Genomic DNA, 17,148 nt, shown 5'->3' on the forward strand with positions numbered 1-17,148 from the left:
TTTTTTAAAACGACAATATGTGCAATACTTACAAAGACAGGAGTGTGTCTTTAATTTTACTCATTATTCGAGTTATATACATCTGTTAATGATAACCATGTTTGTGTGTATTAAAAGTACATATGACTGTTAATTTAAATAGTTCTTTGTGGGTGTATAACTTGTCCACATTCATATGTCTGAGTTGTTGGTCTACATATATCTGCTTCAACATTTGATATTCTTCTCAGGGAGCAGAAGAAGGCGGCCATGGCTGACATGGTGAGCGGTGAACGGCACCAGAACTCCTGATGGATCTCCTTCAGGAAGAAGTAGCCATCAGCAGAGAGATGACCGACCTCTGCAAAGGAGAGCTGAGCCAAACATTAGAGGAAAAATAAATGCTGGTGTGCTCAAACATAGCAGTCTCTTTTCTTAAAACGAGGCAACTGCAACTTACATGTGTAGGTTGCATGGTGTTGTGGCCCTGCTAAAATCCTCTAATTTAACTTTTATTGAAATACAGAACTTCCAGAAATGCGATGAACTTCAGACACAGAGTGAAAATAACACAATAAGATGAAAGCTTTTACAACTTGTTTACATCATATCGTTGTAAAGAACATTAACGCTGCCCTGTTCCAGAACACCTGCTACAAACGATAGCATTAGCTCATCCATCCATCCAGAAGCCTGTTAATCAGACATTTATTGAGGCCAGGTGTGTGGCAGAAGGAAACACCTGAAACACGCAGAGCAGACCGACCTGAAGACCAGGACTGAGTATTTTAAAATATTTCACATTGCAGATTTTCAAATGAAGGCATCCATCAGTGAACACATGCATTATTCAATAAACCAAACAGTTTGAAATAACTGGTTTATTGAATAATGCTGTTAGAGCCATAAATAGGAAATATTTAAGTTAGTTGTATGATGGTTTGTTTTTTATTTTATTATATTTAGTAAGAAGAATGATATTTGTTCAAGCCTTTTTTATCGTGAGATTTAGATTTATTTTGAAAGGCTTGCTTCCTGTCGGGCCATATATTGTATTAGAAAAACTTGACGGATTACCAAGACACGGAACAATACAGTTTTTGACCGTGTAAGCTGTGTATGTTTTGGAAAAGGAAAAAGAGGAATTGTAAAACTGATGTATCGTCATTTTTGTATTTGCATTTTTTTGTTACTTTTTACTGATAAAGGATTTTTGTTCAGTTCACGGTTTGCACGCGTCCTTTACTTCCAGTGTCTAAGGAGTCTAAGGAATGACACAGATATTGGATCTGTTGCCATAACAAATGCTATTCAATAAACCGGAATGAATAGTGTTGCTCTTAAAAGGAACCCAAAATGTTACGTTTGTTCATTTCTACATTGTACTACATATTTCTATCCACTGTTTAGTTGTGTTGGAGTCTTCGATGTAATATGAAACCAAAAAAATGAGAAAATGGATCCAAAATCTGCAATCATTACTGAATTTTACTTTGCCAACTTTGTTCAATGAAGATTATGTTGAGTTTAAGTTATTTTAAGCCCCAAACAAACAATCCATTTTAATGTCTGTGGGATATGTGAACATGAGATTTGATTAAATTAGAACTACACAGATTAGAAGGAAAACAGTTTTATTCAGCTTCATTAGAACCTGATCAGATGAACCATAATCAAACATGTTTAATTACTTCAAATCAGTAATATACAGATTGTTCTTGCCTATCAATAAGACAGATTTTATTTTAAATGAATGTGCCATCAGTGCTTTTGGCACATATTTCCCATGCTGAAAGGTGAAGGTCTCTGGACATCCTGAAGTTGTGAAGCCACTGGGAGTCTGTGAAGCCGGACAGAGACGGAGGCCACAGGATGGTCTGCTGTGCCAGTTTACCAACATCTGAAAACATACACAATATGAATATTAATTAATGTGCAATGTGTACATACAGTAACAAAAACAAGAAAACAATACTGTGGCTGAAATCAGTGCCTATATTTGGTGTATTGCAAGTACAGTCATAGTTAATAAATTAGAATGAGTTCCAAAGAGACTCGTCTGGGAGTACCAGGGTTTCGACCTCTCCCCTGAAGTCCCGAAAGAGTCCCGAAAGACCTGAGTCCAAACTGACGACTCTGATGGCTCAAATTAGCATCCCTTCTTCAATTGTAAATGTGGCCGTTGACCGTCAGGCCAGAAGGTAGGAGTGTGAATAGTCCATGTTGGGGGTGGGTATCTATGATACCAACAGGAGATCAGATCTCCTGTAGGTAATGCTCTTCAGTCTAGTTTTGAAGCATACATGAAGTGTTTTTGGAGAGATGTGACCTTTTGCAGCTGATCCATGATGTTGTGCTGCATTATCCAGGTCATTTTGCCAAATGTACATAGAGTTTGCAAAACATACAATCTGTTTCAAGAAATATGCAAAGGTTTTTCTAAAAGAAATTAGTAATGTTTTTCTTTTAAATAAAGCTAAGTGGGTTTAAAATGACAGTTTAGAAATAAACTAACCAAATTAATTGTGTTGATCCACCTCAAAAAAATCATGCAAAAAGTGTAAGCAAAAGAAATCTGGGAGACTTTGCACATGCAAATTTGCATGCAGCCTTTTGTGCTGTGGAGGATAAATAGGTGACTGCTTCACCTATTTAGTTCACAAGAACTAATGGCATTTATTTCAGGCATAATCTTGCGGGGGGTGACCAAGGTTCCATCACTATGTGACAGCTGGTCAGCAAACCTGGCAAACATGATTGACATGGCAGCACTGAATGCACATGTGCTTTATCAGGCATGCATTGGGGTGCAGGAGAGACGGGTGGACTTCCTGGTTGAGCTTGCAAAAGAGTTCGGTAACTCTCATGTGAGTGAGAAGAAGGCACACAAGGAGAAACTGCTTCTGCAACAACCTTCCACACCCAGCTCAGGCAAAAGGGCGAAGTGTCAGGTCAACCATCGATGCAGGATGCGTGTCCTGAGGCTGAAACATCATCAGTGACCCCTCACACCCCCACCATGGACTGTTCTCCCTGCTGCCCTCTGGAAAGAGGTTCCGCAGCATCCGGTGCAGGTCCACCTGGTTCCGAAACAGCTTTTTCCCACTTGCCATCAGACTGCTGAACTCTTAACTGGACTGCACTCAAAAACTGGTCTCCACTTTATACCTTGCACATGTACAGAGCTAAATAACTTCTATTTTACTGTCAGTCCTGCACTTTATATTTTATATTTAGATTTATATTCATATTTTATATTGTATTTTATTTTACTCACAACATTGGAACCTCAAACATTGTCCTGAGCCGTATGCAACGAAATTTCATTCTGTATACACCCTGTGCATGCAAAATGACAACAAAGTCAGTCTAAGTCTAAGTCTAAGGAACAAATGTGCAACTGTGAGATGCGTTGAGGCCATTACCAGGGTACTTATAAGGTAATGGCCTTATTTACAGAACAAAAGCACCTGCTAGATAAAATCCTTCAGGTCAGTCGGCCCATCTCTGGACTCCAAAGGTAGAAATGCAAAATGGGATTTCTCTGGTACTTCCAGTGTTAGATTAAGAGTACCTTTTGAAAATAATGTTTAAGCATGTATTTAAACATTTTTCACTGCTGGTATATTCTAATCTTACACGCTTTGTTGTCATTAGCTGTAACCAAACAAGTCCTAATTATTATAAATAAAAACTTTGAAACATCCCTTTGTGTAATTAACCTGTAACTGGTTTGTGAGCTGAGTTACTGAAACACATTAACTTTTCATTAATATTACAACTGATTAAATATGAGTGCAGTTGTAAAACAAACGTCAGCGTTAGCTTACCGTCCAGCAACCGGAGTTCACCCGAAGCTTCAATCAGAAGCCAACTTCAGCCGCTGCTTTGTCCAAACTATGAAAACTCCGATGGTGAACCTCTGAGTCCATGAGAGCCGCAAACTGAAACACGTTCTGCAGGGGAGTTCCACAAGAAAAATAATAAATTCAGGAGCTATGACACTATTTTCTAATAAAGTTTTTGACATAATAAACAATATATATTTATGCTTTTATTTTTTATTATGTCAGTTTTGGTCCTCCATACATCCATTTTATTATGTTTTATATAACATGTTGAAAGTATTTGTTCTCAACCTTTGCTTCTTTGTATTTCTCAATTTATTCAGTATTGCAAAATTAATAAAAATCATTTGTACATATCATTTTTATTTACATTTTTACATTTCCATAAATATGTAGATAGGGTTTTTTCATTTTTTTTTATGAAGAAATTGGTATTAGTGTTAGTATAGCCTACACTGCTTAGAGCAGGGCTGTCTAAGTCCAGGCCTCTAGAGCTGCTTCCCTGGAACATGTAGATGTGTCTCTTTGCAAACACACCTGAATCAAATTGTCAGCCTCTGTAGAACTGAATGAGCTGCAGATGAGGGAATGTGGTTCAGGGGCATTGGAGCAGGGATGAGACTGACTGGACCCAACCGTCTTTCTTACAGAGTAAGAGTTTTACACTGAAATTCATTTGTGTTTTGTTTTCTCCTAAACAGACAGCTGAGCTGAAGTCTAAGCTGCTGCAGTGTTCTGTGGACATGTCCACTCAGATGACTGGCATTGGCTGCTACGTGTCCTGTGTCAATGACAAGTTGGTAACTCTTGGGGAATATGTGACTGCTGATGAGTATCATGGCAGGAGGCTGAAGGCTGTGAGTGAAAACTAATTTCCTTGTTGAGGGACACTGTTTTTTTTGTTTTGTTTTGGGGGGTTTTATGTCATAAAAACATTTTGTTATGATAAGTTACCATGGGCCTCAACAGGCTGTGACTGTGAAGGAGCAGCAGAGATCCACAGCTCCAGTGGGAGAACCCCTCAGTAGGACTGCAGTGCAGGTCTGGGAGAGTGGCAACAAGCCCTAAATAGTCCAGCTGTACTGGGGACAGCAAACACACTCCTACTATTGTTGACTTAAGTGCAAAAAGTGAAAAACTGCATATTGCTCTGACACATTCGCACCACAAAGCGTGACAGTGGTAGCATCATGCTGTGGGGGACGATATTTTTCAGCAGGGACAGAGAAGCAGGTCAGATTGGATGGCTGGAGCTAGAGGAGATTCTTGGGAGTAAACCAGTTAGAGACTGGAGGAAGTTGACCTTCCAGCAGGAGATCCAGCAGAACATCCAGCCAGAAATATCAAAACGTACTGTATGAACCCGTATGAAAATGGGCCAGTCAAAGTAACAAATGAAATCCAATACCAGCTGTGTTTTCTTTGACCATATAATTGTTTAAATTGTAATTACAAAAAAATCATTTAATGAAAACACCCCAATTTCCAGAAAATTTTCATTTTAGTCTTTGCACTAGGATGAGGTGGTTTTTGGCTTGTTCTACATTAGTTTATTTCACAAGACCACTATAGAATCCATTTTTTTGCATCAACATGAGTCACTAGATCAACAACTGGAAAGGATGAAGAAGACGACATTAAGTGGTAGAAGGATCATAGCGCAGCATGTTTTTTAATTAGTTTTGCATGAACAAGATTATTCACATTTGAATTGTGTTTCTTCTTTAATAAAAACTCTGCAATTGTAAAATTGTGGGAGGTGTTTCAACATTATCGAAATATCAACATAGAAGCTGCATTTTCATTACAAAACTAAGAATCTGTGGTGAGACCTGGGAACTGATGTTCAAAGATTCTCTCCACCCAGTCTGACTTAGCTGGAGCTGCTTCCTGAGGAATAATTATGTTAGTCACCCATATCCCAAACCACCTGCAGCAAAATGTGCGTCTATATGTGCAGAGTCCTTACTCCTTACTCTGACCCCTGTGAGGTCCACAGGACTTGAACGAGAGAGTTTGGTGCGGAAGAAGTGCTGTGCAGAACCCCGAGCTTAAGTTCAAAGACCACCTCTGGGATGGAGTCAGACTGCTGCTCCCAACACCAGTGTCTGACCCTAAAAATCACCCTTTGAAATATACTCAAATATTCCCGTGAACACTTTGAACCCTGACAGAAATCTTAAAGCTAAATGCATTCTATTAAAATGGGATCTTGTTAAATTTTAGAACAGTCAAAAGGCCGAGTGACCAAAAAAGCTGTACAAAATGTGTGAATGTATATATATTCTTTGTTTCCCAGGTTATTTGCCTGCAGTCCTACGTTCGGCGATGGTTAGCCCAGGAGGAAGTGGAGCAGCTGAGGAGAGAGCGAGCTCGGCGCCTCGCCTGGTTTGACCTTCAGGAAAGAAAGTGCAAAGAGGAGAAAGAGGCGCAGCTGAGAGAACGCCGCAGGCGCTGGATGAACCCACAGACCAAAGAGGACTTCAATTTGCTCTACCACGCCCTGCAGAGTAGGCCTGAGACCAGGGCCTGAGGGTGTAGGAAACATCTGTAAGGTGTCTGGATATGTATAATCTCTCTTCCTGCCTGTGATTTTTGCTTTTCAGAGTGGAGGAGTGAGGAGGAGGAGCAGATAAACTGCAGCCTGCGCGGTGCGGAGAGGAAAGCAGCTCTGTGCACGCTGCTGGAGCAGGAAATGGAGTTCATCGCTGCCATTGGCCGCCATCAAATCAACGTAGAAGTTATCAACCAAGACAAAATTATCAGGAACTTCCTGAATAAGGTCAGAGGTCACTTTTCTGCTCAAAAGGCTCACTGAAAATCCGGTACTTTAAAACATCTTTAAGGTCAAGATTGACATTGTTAGACACACCAGCTAAAGCACAGGTGTCTAACTCCAGTCCTGGAGGGCCACTGCCCTGAAACCTTTAGATGTGTCTCTGCTGCACCACCTGAACAGAATAATTAGGTCATAAAGGCTCTGGAGAACTGATCTACACAAGAAGGAGGTCATTAAGCCATTTCATTTCAGTGTTTGTGGCTCATCTAAAAACTGCAGGACAGCGACCCTTAAGGACTGGAGTGACACCCCTGAGCTAAAGGCTAACATTCACCCATTCACACTCATAATAACACACATTATGCATATAATATGCATATTGGTAACCTGCCAATAGGTATATTGGCAGGTTACCCAGTGGAACATCAACACATGACAGAAGGAAACTAGATTAACTTTAATGAACTTTAAACTATTCAGATCTACTGTATTTGTGCAGCTTCAGTGGAAACAGCTCATGTGACCTTCCAGACAAATCAGTTTCCTTGATGACTATAACGAACCTTCTTCAGCCTAGTAGCCGGCCTAAAAATCAAAAAATTTAAAGGTCTGTTTTGGTTTATATGTTATCAAGCAGGCATAGCAAGGTAAATGAGGTTGTTATTCATCTCTCTTCCTCTGTCTGGTTTGTGATGAACATATTGAATGAGAAAAAGAAATTTGAGAAAGTGTAAGAAAATGTGTTTTGTTGTCTCTGGTTGTAGTTCAGTGCTTCTTTGTGGGGGTTAAGGAGTGTATCTTTAATCAGCCACAGACTCAATCCAGGTGTGTGGCAGAAGGGAAACACCTAAAACATGCAGGGCAGGAGAACATGAGGGCCAGAATTGAGAAACACTGCTTTAAACAGACTTGAGTCCTTAAGAGCAGATTCATAAGAATTCCATAATTGTTAAGTTCATTAACTCCTTCAGACCCCTCGTCCACTGGAATGGACATTCAATTTTTCTGGGATTAAACCAATAAAAAAAATTAAGAAATTTGTTATTTGCATGATGGATCTTACAGATTGGTTTCTTATTAAACAAAAACAAAATTTAGACTCTTAACTTGATACTAGTGAGTTTCAGGCATCAGACAAGACAAGCATGTGTATGAAGCGCGAGACGGGGAGGAGTAAGCATCTGTTTTCCACCACAAATATTAATGTATGTTCATAGCAGCCTAAAAAATTACTCAGTATAATTGTAAGTATTTCCAGTCATAGTATTTGAAGGTTTTTTGAATTTTTCTGTCTATCATGAAATCGTAGGATTTTTTAAAAAGTTGAATGTCCACCCCAGTGGACATCAGGAGTTTGTGTATGTTGTACAACGCCTAATTATTCAGTGTTACCATGGAAAGAAAGAAGCATTTATGAGCATATCATAGCCATTTTGTGGTTTTTAAAGATTTTATGTTGTTTTATATTTTCAATGATGGAGTATAAAGTCCCAGACTTTCTTGAACTGATTGTACATCGAGAGATATCTGATCTTCAGTGCTTGGATATAGGAAATAAGCCATGTGAGAACAGGAATTAGATGGTAAATTGAAAAGTAAAGCAGTTCTAATTTTTCAAAGTGTCTCATTCAGAGGTGTTCGAGCTATACAGTGAATCAGTGGGTGGTGTGGTCTTGCTAGATGAAATTGTCAGTCTGTATCACACAAAAATCTGGGAGAAAAGTCAGTGTCCACCAGATGCCACAAGCCATAATACACAGGAAATACGCACTTCTACTGTAACACATGTAAAATCCAGCTGTGCTTTGTGTCACACTGAAACTGCTTCAAGGGTGTTCATCAAAAATGAGAGATTCCATGAAAATACCCAGCAAGCTGATGCTTCGTCAACGGTTTGGTAACTGTGTAATCCGTTTACATTACTACAAATAATAACATGCCAATCCATTTGAACTTTCAGTGAAACATTGCTGAAGTCAAAACTACATTTTGTATTATATATTTTCTATTCAGACATGCACACTGATAAAGAAGCAGACATCCAGTTTAAAAGGTTGAGATCATGCCAAATTAGATATTACATGAAACTATATGGGAAAAGTATAGAAGTTTTCAAGATATTCTATTCTCATTTAGTCGAGATGTCCATTATAATGGACATAAAAAAAGCATATTAAAACATGAGATAGGAAACATGTATCATTTTCCCTTTATTTTTAAGCTTAAAGAGGAATAAAAATCAGTTGAGTAAAAATGTTTTGGTCCACTAGAAAATACTAAAGGGAAACCGGTCGTGACGCGTCTTCTGTGTCAAGGCTTCGGAGCGTGTGTCGAGTAATCCAGGAGAATTTTTATGAAATGCATATCGAGGCTTGTGGTAATGGAGCAGGTTGTGGCATTTAAAGCCTCACAAATGGGCTGATTCAGGAACTGGTTTGTCAGTTTGCTTGCAGATCAAAATAAATGGCAAAACGCTGCTGTTTCACCCATCACATTTTCTTGTTTTAGGATTTTATTGCGTGTGCGTTCGCAGTTCATTACAGCGTCTTTTTTCCGATGGACCCAATTCTCTCTTGTCTGGCAACGTTATGATATCTCCAAATAGTTTCACACAGTAATAAACCTTCGCCTATGTCAAAAAACCAACACAGTGATTCCTGTGTGTCATGAAATGTTTGTTGGTGGTGGTGAGAATGAGATGCAGTGGAACCAGGTTGTAGTGAAATTGATGGTTTTAATGAAGATAAACACTAAATCCAGGCACCACAGTGAGCAGTGAGGCTAGGAGTTCAGACACTGGTAGCAACTGGAGAATAACACATGAAAGAAACAGAGGTAGGGTAGACAGGCAGACACGCCTTACACAACAAGAATCCAACAGGGAGCAAGGGGCACAGGTGGAATTAAATACACAAGAAGATAATCAGGGGAAACAAGGAACAGCTGGAGACAGTCAAGGGGAAGACGCAACAACAAAAACAAACACACAAAAAAATCCTTATGCTACCCTCTAATTTCTAGTGTTTTAAAAGGATAAGTATCCAAATGAACTTTAATTTTGTATTATTGAGGCATTACTGAGCTCTGCAGAAAAGCAGAGTCACCAGGTTTATCCAGTGCAATCAGGTCAGCCGAGCTCAGCTAAGTCATTTTAGGATGCAAAGATGATACAGCACCCATCCTGTGGAACATTGGGAGGTGACCAAATATTTTATCAAAACGTTTATAAACCTGCTGATGCGTTTCTTGCTTAATCTGCTTTTCTGTAGCAGACAGAATCATTTCAAAACAGAGGACTACCTAAACCCAAGCACAGTTAAAGATTTTATTTTTAAGTAATAAATAATGTAATTTTGTTCTATAATGATATAACTTGATTAATCATAACTCTCTCTCCCATTTGTTTCCAGTTTTCTTTTTGATCCAGCCATTGTTTCATATAAACAGATTAAGATTATAAGAATTTATGTATCAGAATCACTAACATTTTCATTTACTTGTTTATTCACTATAAGATTCATACATCATGTTTTCATGTTGCCTATTTTGTATTGTCTGCTTGATGTCGCAGTAGAGCAAATGAAGCATCGGCTCATGAGTCCAACAATTGGATGTGAGGCCTCGGTGCTTCATGACGCTTCATCTCGCCTCACTAGAAACCAGCTTGCAGCAAACCACATAGACACAAAAACTTCAGCTAAATCCCTTAGTATAACACATCCATCCATCCATCTTCTTCCGCTTATCCGGGGTTGGGTCGCGGGGGTAGCAGCTTCAGAAGGGAGGCCCAGACTTCCCTCCCCAGCCACTTGTTCCAGCTCCTCCAGGGGTATCCTAAGGCGTTCCCAGGCCACCCGAGAAACATAGTCCCTCCAGCGTGTCCTGGGTCTTCCCCGGGGCCTCCTCCCGGTGGGACGTGTGCAGAACACCTCACCAGGGAGGCATCCAGGAGGCATCCTGACCAGATGCCCGAGCCACCTCAACTGGCTCCTTTCAATGTGAAGGAGCAGCTGCTCTAATCGGAGTCTCTCCCGGATGACTGACCTTTTCAATCGATCTCTAAGGGAGAGCCCAGACACCCTACGGAGAAAACCCATTTCGGCCGCTTGTATCCGATCTCGTTCTTTCGGTCATGACCCAAAGCTCATCACCATAGATGAGGGTGAGAACGTAGATCGACCGGTAAATCAAGAGCTTTGCTTTTTGGCTCAGCTCTTTCTTCACCACGATGGACCGGTACAGCGCCCGCTTGATGGCAGACGCTGCGCCAATCTTCCTGTCGATCTCCCGCTCCCTTCTTCCCTCATTCGTGAACAAGATCCCGAGATACTTGAACTCTTCCACTTGGGGCAGGACCCCTCCACAGCCCCAACGTACAGGCGCCAAGATGGGGAGCAACAAGTATGCCCACTCCTGCCCGAAGCCTCTCACGCTGGGCAACTCCAGAGTGGAAGTATGTCCAGCCCCTCTCAAGGAGACTGGTTCCAGAACCAGAACCATGCGTCGAGGCCAGACCGACTATTTCTAGCCGGAACCTCTCAACCTCACACACTAGCTCCGGCTCCTTCCCCACCAGAGAGGTGACATTCCACGTCCCAAGAGCCAGCTTCTGCAACCAAGGATCGGACCGCTAGGGCATCTTCCCTTGGCAGCCACCCATCACACACTGCACCCGACCCCTTTGGCCTCTCTCACGGATAGTACAACGCAATTACTGATAAACACAGAGCATCCAGACAGTATTTCACTTTTTCCACTATTTGTTTTATTCCAGCCTTTTTCCAAATATTTCCTCAAAATTCTACACACAAATACCCCATAATTACAATGTCGAGTATGTTTTTTAGTTCTTTGCAAATTACATAAAAACAGAAAACCCAGAAATCACATTTACATAAGTATTAACTGCCTTTTCTCAAAGTGCACATATCATACATTTAAATCCTTCATTTTCACATGTAAATAATTACCTTGTTGTCTATATAAATCTGAGAGTCCTTCAGGTACATTTAGGTAAACGTCATATTGGTGTGTGACCTTTGACCTGCATTGACAATTGTGGGACCTTATGTAAACAGGTGCTTGCCTTTCCAAATCAAGTTGAATTGAGCACAGCTGGAGAAACGTCTCCAGGATCAGTGGAAGCAGCTCAGTTTAGAGCTTCATTAACAACATATTAAGCAAAGACTGTAAATACTTTCGTAAATGTGATTTTGAATTTTTCTATTTGTAATGAAGAAGCAAAACATAAAAAATCCACATTGTCTTAATAAGGTATGCGTGTATGGAATTTTGAGGAAAGATTAGTTTAATAAATTTTGGAATAAGGCTGTAAAGTAACAAATGAAAAAAGTGAAGTTCTATGAATACTTTCTGGATGGACTGAAATAAACACATCCTAGTTCTCAATTACCATCTCATTGTAGAATCTTGTTATTATGATGACCTGGTTTTTCCAGTCAGAGCAATGCCATCCCCATGCTCTGCTCTGTTCCTCAAGACAATAAGTGAACTTCCTTACAAAGGAATGGCATAATTTAAGGAGGACTCACCAGGTTTTCCAGTGGAATAAGAACAATTGCCAAGAAGCATTAGTACAGCAAAGCCGTAATGAAACACAAATTTTCTCCCTTTTTGTGGCAAGTTTCAGGTTTAGTACACCAGGTTTCAGAAATGAGGAATGAGTAGACACGCAATAAAAAAGCAAGTGGAACCTTCAACCTTGTGGCAGTGAAAAGTTGAAAGTGTGTACTGTATAGTTTTGCCATCAGCAGACATCCTAACAGCTTGGTGTACCCGGTCCAGGCAGCTGCTGCCCATCAGTGGCGATCAGCCACAGGCCGTCTGTTTGAGATGGACTCTGTGCCTGATGTCAGAGCCCGGGCGCTGAAGGAGATCTATGACGACATCAGCAAGTTCCCTGTGGACCAGCAGGAGAGACGGCGCTTCCTAGAGAAGCTGAGAAACACTGTTATGGTAATATTCTTGAGATAACTGAAGATGTCTGCTGTCTGTGCTTCACAGAGATGCTGACATCACTGAGTTTGCTTATTGGACAGGAGCATGAGTGTCAGCTGGTGTGGGACATCATTGATCTGATTGACAGGGAGATGGACTTGATGGGTCGAGATGTTAAGGAGCATAATCTGGAGGGCCTGAGGAAGAGGATATGCACTCTTTTCCTTCAGTACATCAGAACACCGGCGTTTAACCCCAAAGTGATCAAACTGCTAAAGGTAAACCATATGATGTTCATGGTGCTCTTTATGTAAAGGTTTACTGTGTTGAGCCATAGATCAAAGCTGTCTGTCTTCAAGATCTCTAGATCAGTGTTTTATCCTTTTTATCCTTTCTGAGACCTTTCAGCCTACTTCATGTTGTCAAGTGATTTCTTGATAACATTATATTTATATATTTATATATATATATATTAATTGTAAAATGTTCTCTATATTTACTCCACTTTTGATACTGAAAGGAATGGCATTATTGAACTTTATGAAGCTGGGTGATTATTATCATGCAGAAGTATAAATTTGGCACCACTGGATGGAATCATTGAAAAGAGAAACAAATTATTAAAAACAGTAAAGTTTATATGCAGAATAAATATATTCTTAATGCATGAGCTACATTAATAACTATCTGAAGTAACATAATCAAAATGTCCTTGGACATGTTGGCTTTAGAGATGTGTGTGAACTGAATCTCAGCGTAACATGGAGTCTGTTCCAGGTTCACAAGAAACCATCTGAGCTGCAGCACGACATGTTCTTCTGCCACGGGTGCCAGCGCTACCTTTGGTCCGCCGACTTTGATTCAAGTCCCACTGGCTGCCGGAGTCGTCGCTGCCGAAACTGTACCCGCTTAGACAATGTTGCAAGATCTAGAGATGACAACTCTGTGTACCAAAGCATCCTGAGGAGGTTGAGAACTGATGAGCACCGCCTCAATCCAGAAACTTCCATCCCCTTCTTGCTGCAGGTAAATGCTACTCTCTCTGCGTGTGAGCAACCGATGGCTCGCTCTCGTTTATGTGAAGCCCTGTCAAACTCAGTGACATACATCAAGATTTCTTTAAGAGATATACATACACTTGATGTTTTACAGGTGTCTGGAGATATGGATTTATCTGAAGACATTTGAAAGGCAAAACAAACATAATTTTCTGATTGGTTTAGTTGAAAAGCTTGTTTAGCTTGTTTACAAATAACATACGTTATTTACTGATGTTTTCTTTTCATTAATTTGAAAGAAGTTCTTTTTACAAGTAATCAAAACAATCAAAAGAGATTTATCTAAACACACAAATACCAAAATTCAATCTTAAAATTACAGGGAAACCACCAAAATAAATCTAAATTACATCTCAAACAGGCCAACATGCCTACAAGCTGACCTTTGCCTTTGTCCAGGTGGACGACATTCGCTACCTGATAGAAAAGGTTTGGGCTTCCTGCTCAGCTCTGAATGGCAGCAGAGACATCTACAACCTGGTGTTTGCTCGCTGGAATGTCCAGGAGGACTGGAGCCCCTGGAACTGCATACTGTTGTCCAAAGAGGAGACTTCAGCTCACACACAAGTGGAACACATCCATAAGGTTTGTTCAAGTGACTGACTGTGACTGAGGTTTCAGCAAAGTGGGAACACAGGTTTTGCTGAATGTATTTTCCCTGGGCTGACCACATCCAGTTGTCTGACTGAATCTTTCTAATCTGTGTTTCCAGGCATATGAAACTACATTCATCCAATGGGTTGAACAGAAACACTCAATGGCACGACAACACTTCAACAAGAACCCAGTTATAGCAAAGAACCTGGGCCTTTAGCCAGATGCTGCTCCACACAACCAGTTTGTCTTCTTAGCCTGTTGGTCACTAATGAGAATCCTGACCACACTCCAGGACATTAACAAATCCTGTGTCCTCTCACTGCTTCTCCCATAAGACATGTTTGCCTTATGGGTGAAATAAACAAAACACTTCATGATTTTTATTGTGTCTCTGATTCAACTGACTGCTAAATCAGTCTCAATGTGAAGGGAAGGTTTGTAGTCTGTGAGAATTTCTGTATTGAGTGTGGTTTTCACTAGAGGCTTAAGCAAGGCAGTTTTCACAGGGGACAGACTGGTGGGACTCTGGTCATAGATCTGTTTCAATCTGAGGAGATAAACATTGGAAAAAAGCTGCTTAGAATTGGCTGCACTGCTTTGAGCAGTGTTTAAAAAATCCAATGACCATGGAGCAGAGCTCCCCTCGTGGAGAAAAAAACCTAAACTTTAGTATATTTCAAACATACTTACATTTGTGTAAGTATGTTAACTGATAAACAAAATAAACAAAACAACCAAAAATAAAATGGATTCTCAGTCTCCATTAACAAAAAATGTACTTGAAAAGAAACTAAACAACATAAAGCCAAAGTGGATTCAGTAATAATTAGATTTAAATAGAGAAGATTTTTTTCTCTGAAGAGTTTTAGCGCTAGTGGCTCGTATTTTTTAGACAGTAGGCAGACAGGAAGGAGGGTGAGGAGAGGGGGAAGACATGCGGCAAAGGTCGTCGGGACCGGGAGTCAAACCCGCGACGTCCGCGTCGAGGACTAAGGCCTCCAAACGTGGGGCGTGCTAACCCCCTGCGCCACCACAGCACACCCCGCACTGATTGCTTTCTGAGGGGAAATTACGTCGGGGAATCCCAAACACGACGCAACCCGAAGTCCAGCGGACATCGGAGATGATATGTGGAAACAACATTAATGTTTATTCAACATGCAAAGAATATAGAAATGACAAGGGGAGGAGTTGGAGCGAAATTACTACCGCAGTTGATAAACTTTTCAGCTGTCCTTCGTTAACGTGACATAAATAGGTTCTAATGATTTTCATTCGGTCAGGACTGACACTAGCCACATGCATTGCAGGTAGATTGTAGTAAAGCATTGATTAATGCCTGGTTTTAAAATTAGTTAACTGAACTTGTAGCCATTATTTTGTGCCCATTGTTGGACACCACACGGCAGGACCGAACCCGATCAAACCGTTATACCTAGGATTTCTGTCGGCTAGTTTGTGATCTCAGGTTTTGAAAATGGGCCGACAATTGGCCGACAGCTCTAAGATCGTGTCTGTGCGCTGGGCTTTACATTAAGGAAATGAGGTCAGAGGTCAGTGGAGAGCACTGGAGTTGAGCCTTTTTTCATTCAGTGTCATTAACAGAAAGAGAAAAAGGCCGGAAGAGACGATAATGCCGATAATTAAAATGACGTCGATAGTTTTAATTTATCGTACGATTAATTGATTTATCGTTTATCGCGACAGGCCTAAGTATGATGGAAGATTATGGAAGTAAATATGTGCCATCAGGATTTGAATAAAAAATGCCTCTGAAATTTGAATATTGTATATTGGTACGGAGCCCCATAAGGGACATGGGGAATTTTTTTTCTTTTGCGTTCCCTCGCAAAACTTTTGCATTCCCTCGCAATACTGTACTGGTCAGTTATGCAGCATAATTGAATACTGTAAGCCTTTCTTACGGTGGGCGCCGTACTTTCTGCTTTAATATAAGGTTATGTGAGGTTTAAAACAGCATCGGAGTACAGCGCACCCCCCACCACCCCCCACCCCCAGTCCGCAGCAAAATTGCGAAGGGCTGACCGGTCCGTGCGACTAAAAAGGTTGGGGACTGCTGGCATAGGGGATAGAACGACCCACTTTTGGAGGCCTTGAGTCCTTGACGTGGCCGTCGCAGGTTCGATTCCCGGACCCGGCAACGTTTGCCGCATGTCTTCCCCCCTCTCCTTCCCCCTTTTCTGTCGGCCTACTTTCATATAAGGGACACTAGAGCCCACAAAAGACCCCCTGGAGGGGAGGAAAACAAAAGGGGTGGGGGGGGTGGGGTACTTTGGAACTTAAGTCAAATTCTGCGGAAGCCCTCATACAGCCTCGCACCGGTCCTGCATGACGAGTTAAAAGCATCATGCAGGGCCGGTGATTTAACTCACTGGCCTCATGCAGAGATGCGCAACAAACGAGAAATTTAATGTAATCCTGCTAATGTGGTTTTAGTAGCTCTTCCATTTTGTGTCTGTTGAGTTTTCAACAAGTGTCTCAGAAACTGTTGTGGTTGCTCAATTTTGTGGGACGAGTTTTTCTGATTACCGCGCGACCACACGCATTAACTCTGATTGACTAAATGGACAAAACATTTGGTATGGTATGGTACATAGTGTAACCAGAAAAATAATACTAAAAAAATTATATAATAATATAGTCACCAGCGTGACGTGTGACTACGAAGCGAGCGAGAAAGCTCCTTACTGGGCTGACCCTACATGATGAGGTTAGCGTTGGTTCGTTAACCACTAACGCTCCGGCCAATTGGGAACACAGACATAAACTTTACAGGGAAGACAGAGAGCAACATGCTGGGCAGGCAGCGTGTTGAGATGTAAACACCCCACGATTCCTCGAATGATTCGAGTACCTCGATTAGTAAAATTCCTCGAGGAAAATTTACCTGCCTCGAAGCTTCGTTAAT

General features: G+C 41.0%; 1 protein-coding gene across 2 annotated transcripts in view; it reads left to right on the forward strand.

Annotated features, from left to right (window-relative positions):
* Nucleotides 1-14,602, forward strand: part of iqub (IQ motif and ubiquitin domain containing) — a 30,544-nt gene extending 15,942 nt beyond the window's left edge. For both annotated transcript variants that reach the window (XM_032548368.1, XM_032548359.1), the window contains exons 6-13: nucleotides 4,529-4,684; nucleotides 6,127-6,337; nucleotides 6,434-6,609; nucleotides 12,412-12,582; nucleotides 12,666-12,842; nucleotides 13,342-13,590; nucleotides 14,022-14,207; nucleotides 14,335-14,602. In XM_032548368.1, the coding sequence (XP_032404259.1) occupies nucleotides 4,529-4,684; nucleotides 6,127-6,337; nucleotides 6,434-6,609; nucleotides 12,412-12,582; nucleotides 12,666-12,842; nucleotides 13,342-13,590; nucleotides 14,022-14,207; nucleotides 14,335-14,436 (1,428 nt within the window). In that variant the 3' untranslated portion in view covers nucleotides 14,437-14,602. The remainder of the gene's footprint in view (nucleotides 1-4,528; nucleotides 4,685-6,126; nucleotides 6,338-6,433; nucleotides 6,610-12,411; nucleotides 12,583-12,665; nucleotides 12,843-13,341; nucleotides 13,591-14,021; nucleotides 14,208-14,334) is intronic.
* The last annotated feature ends 2,546 nt before the right edge of the window (nucleotides 14,603-17,148 follow it).

Source organism: Xiphophorus hellerii, chromosome 2 (assembly GCF_003331165.1).
Source record: "Xiphophorus hellerii strain 12219 chromosome 2, Xiphophorus_hellerii-4.1, whole genome shotgun sequence".
In the NCBI taxonomy this organism is placed as follows: domain Eukaryota; kingdom Metazoa; phylum Chordata; class Actinopteri; order Cyprinodontiformes; family Poeciliidae; genus Xiphophorus; species Xiphophorus hellerii.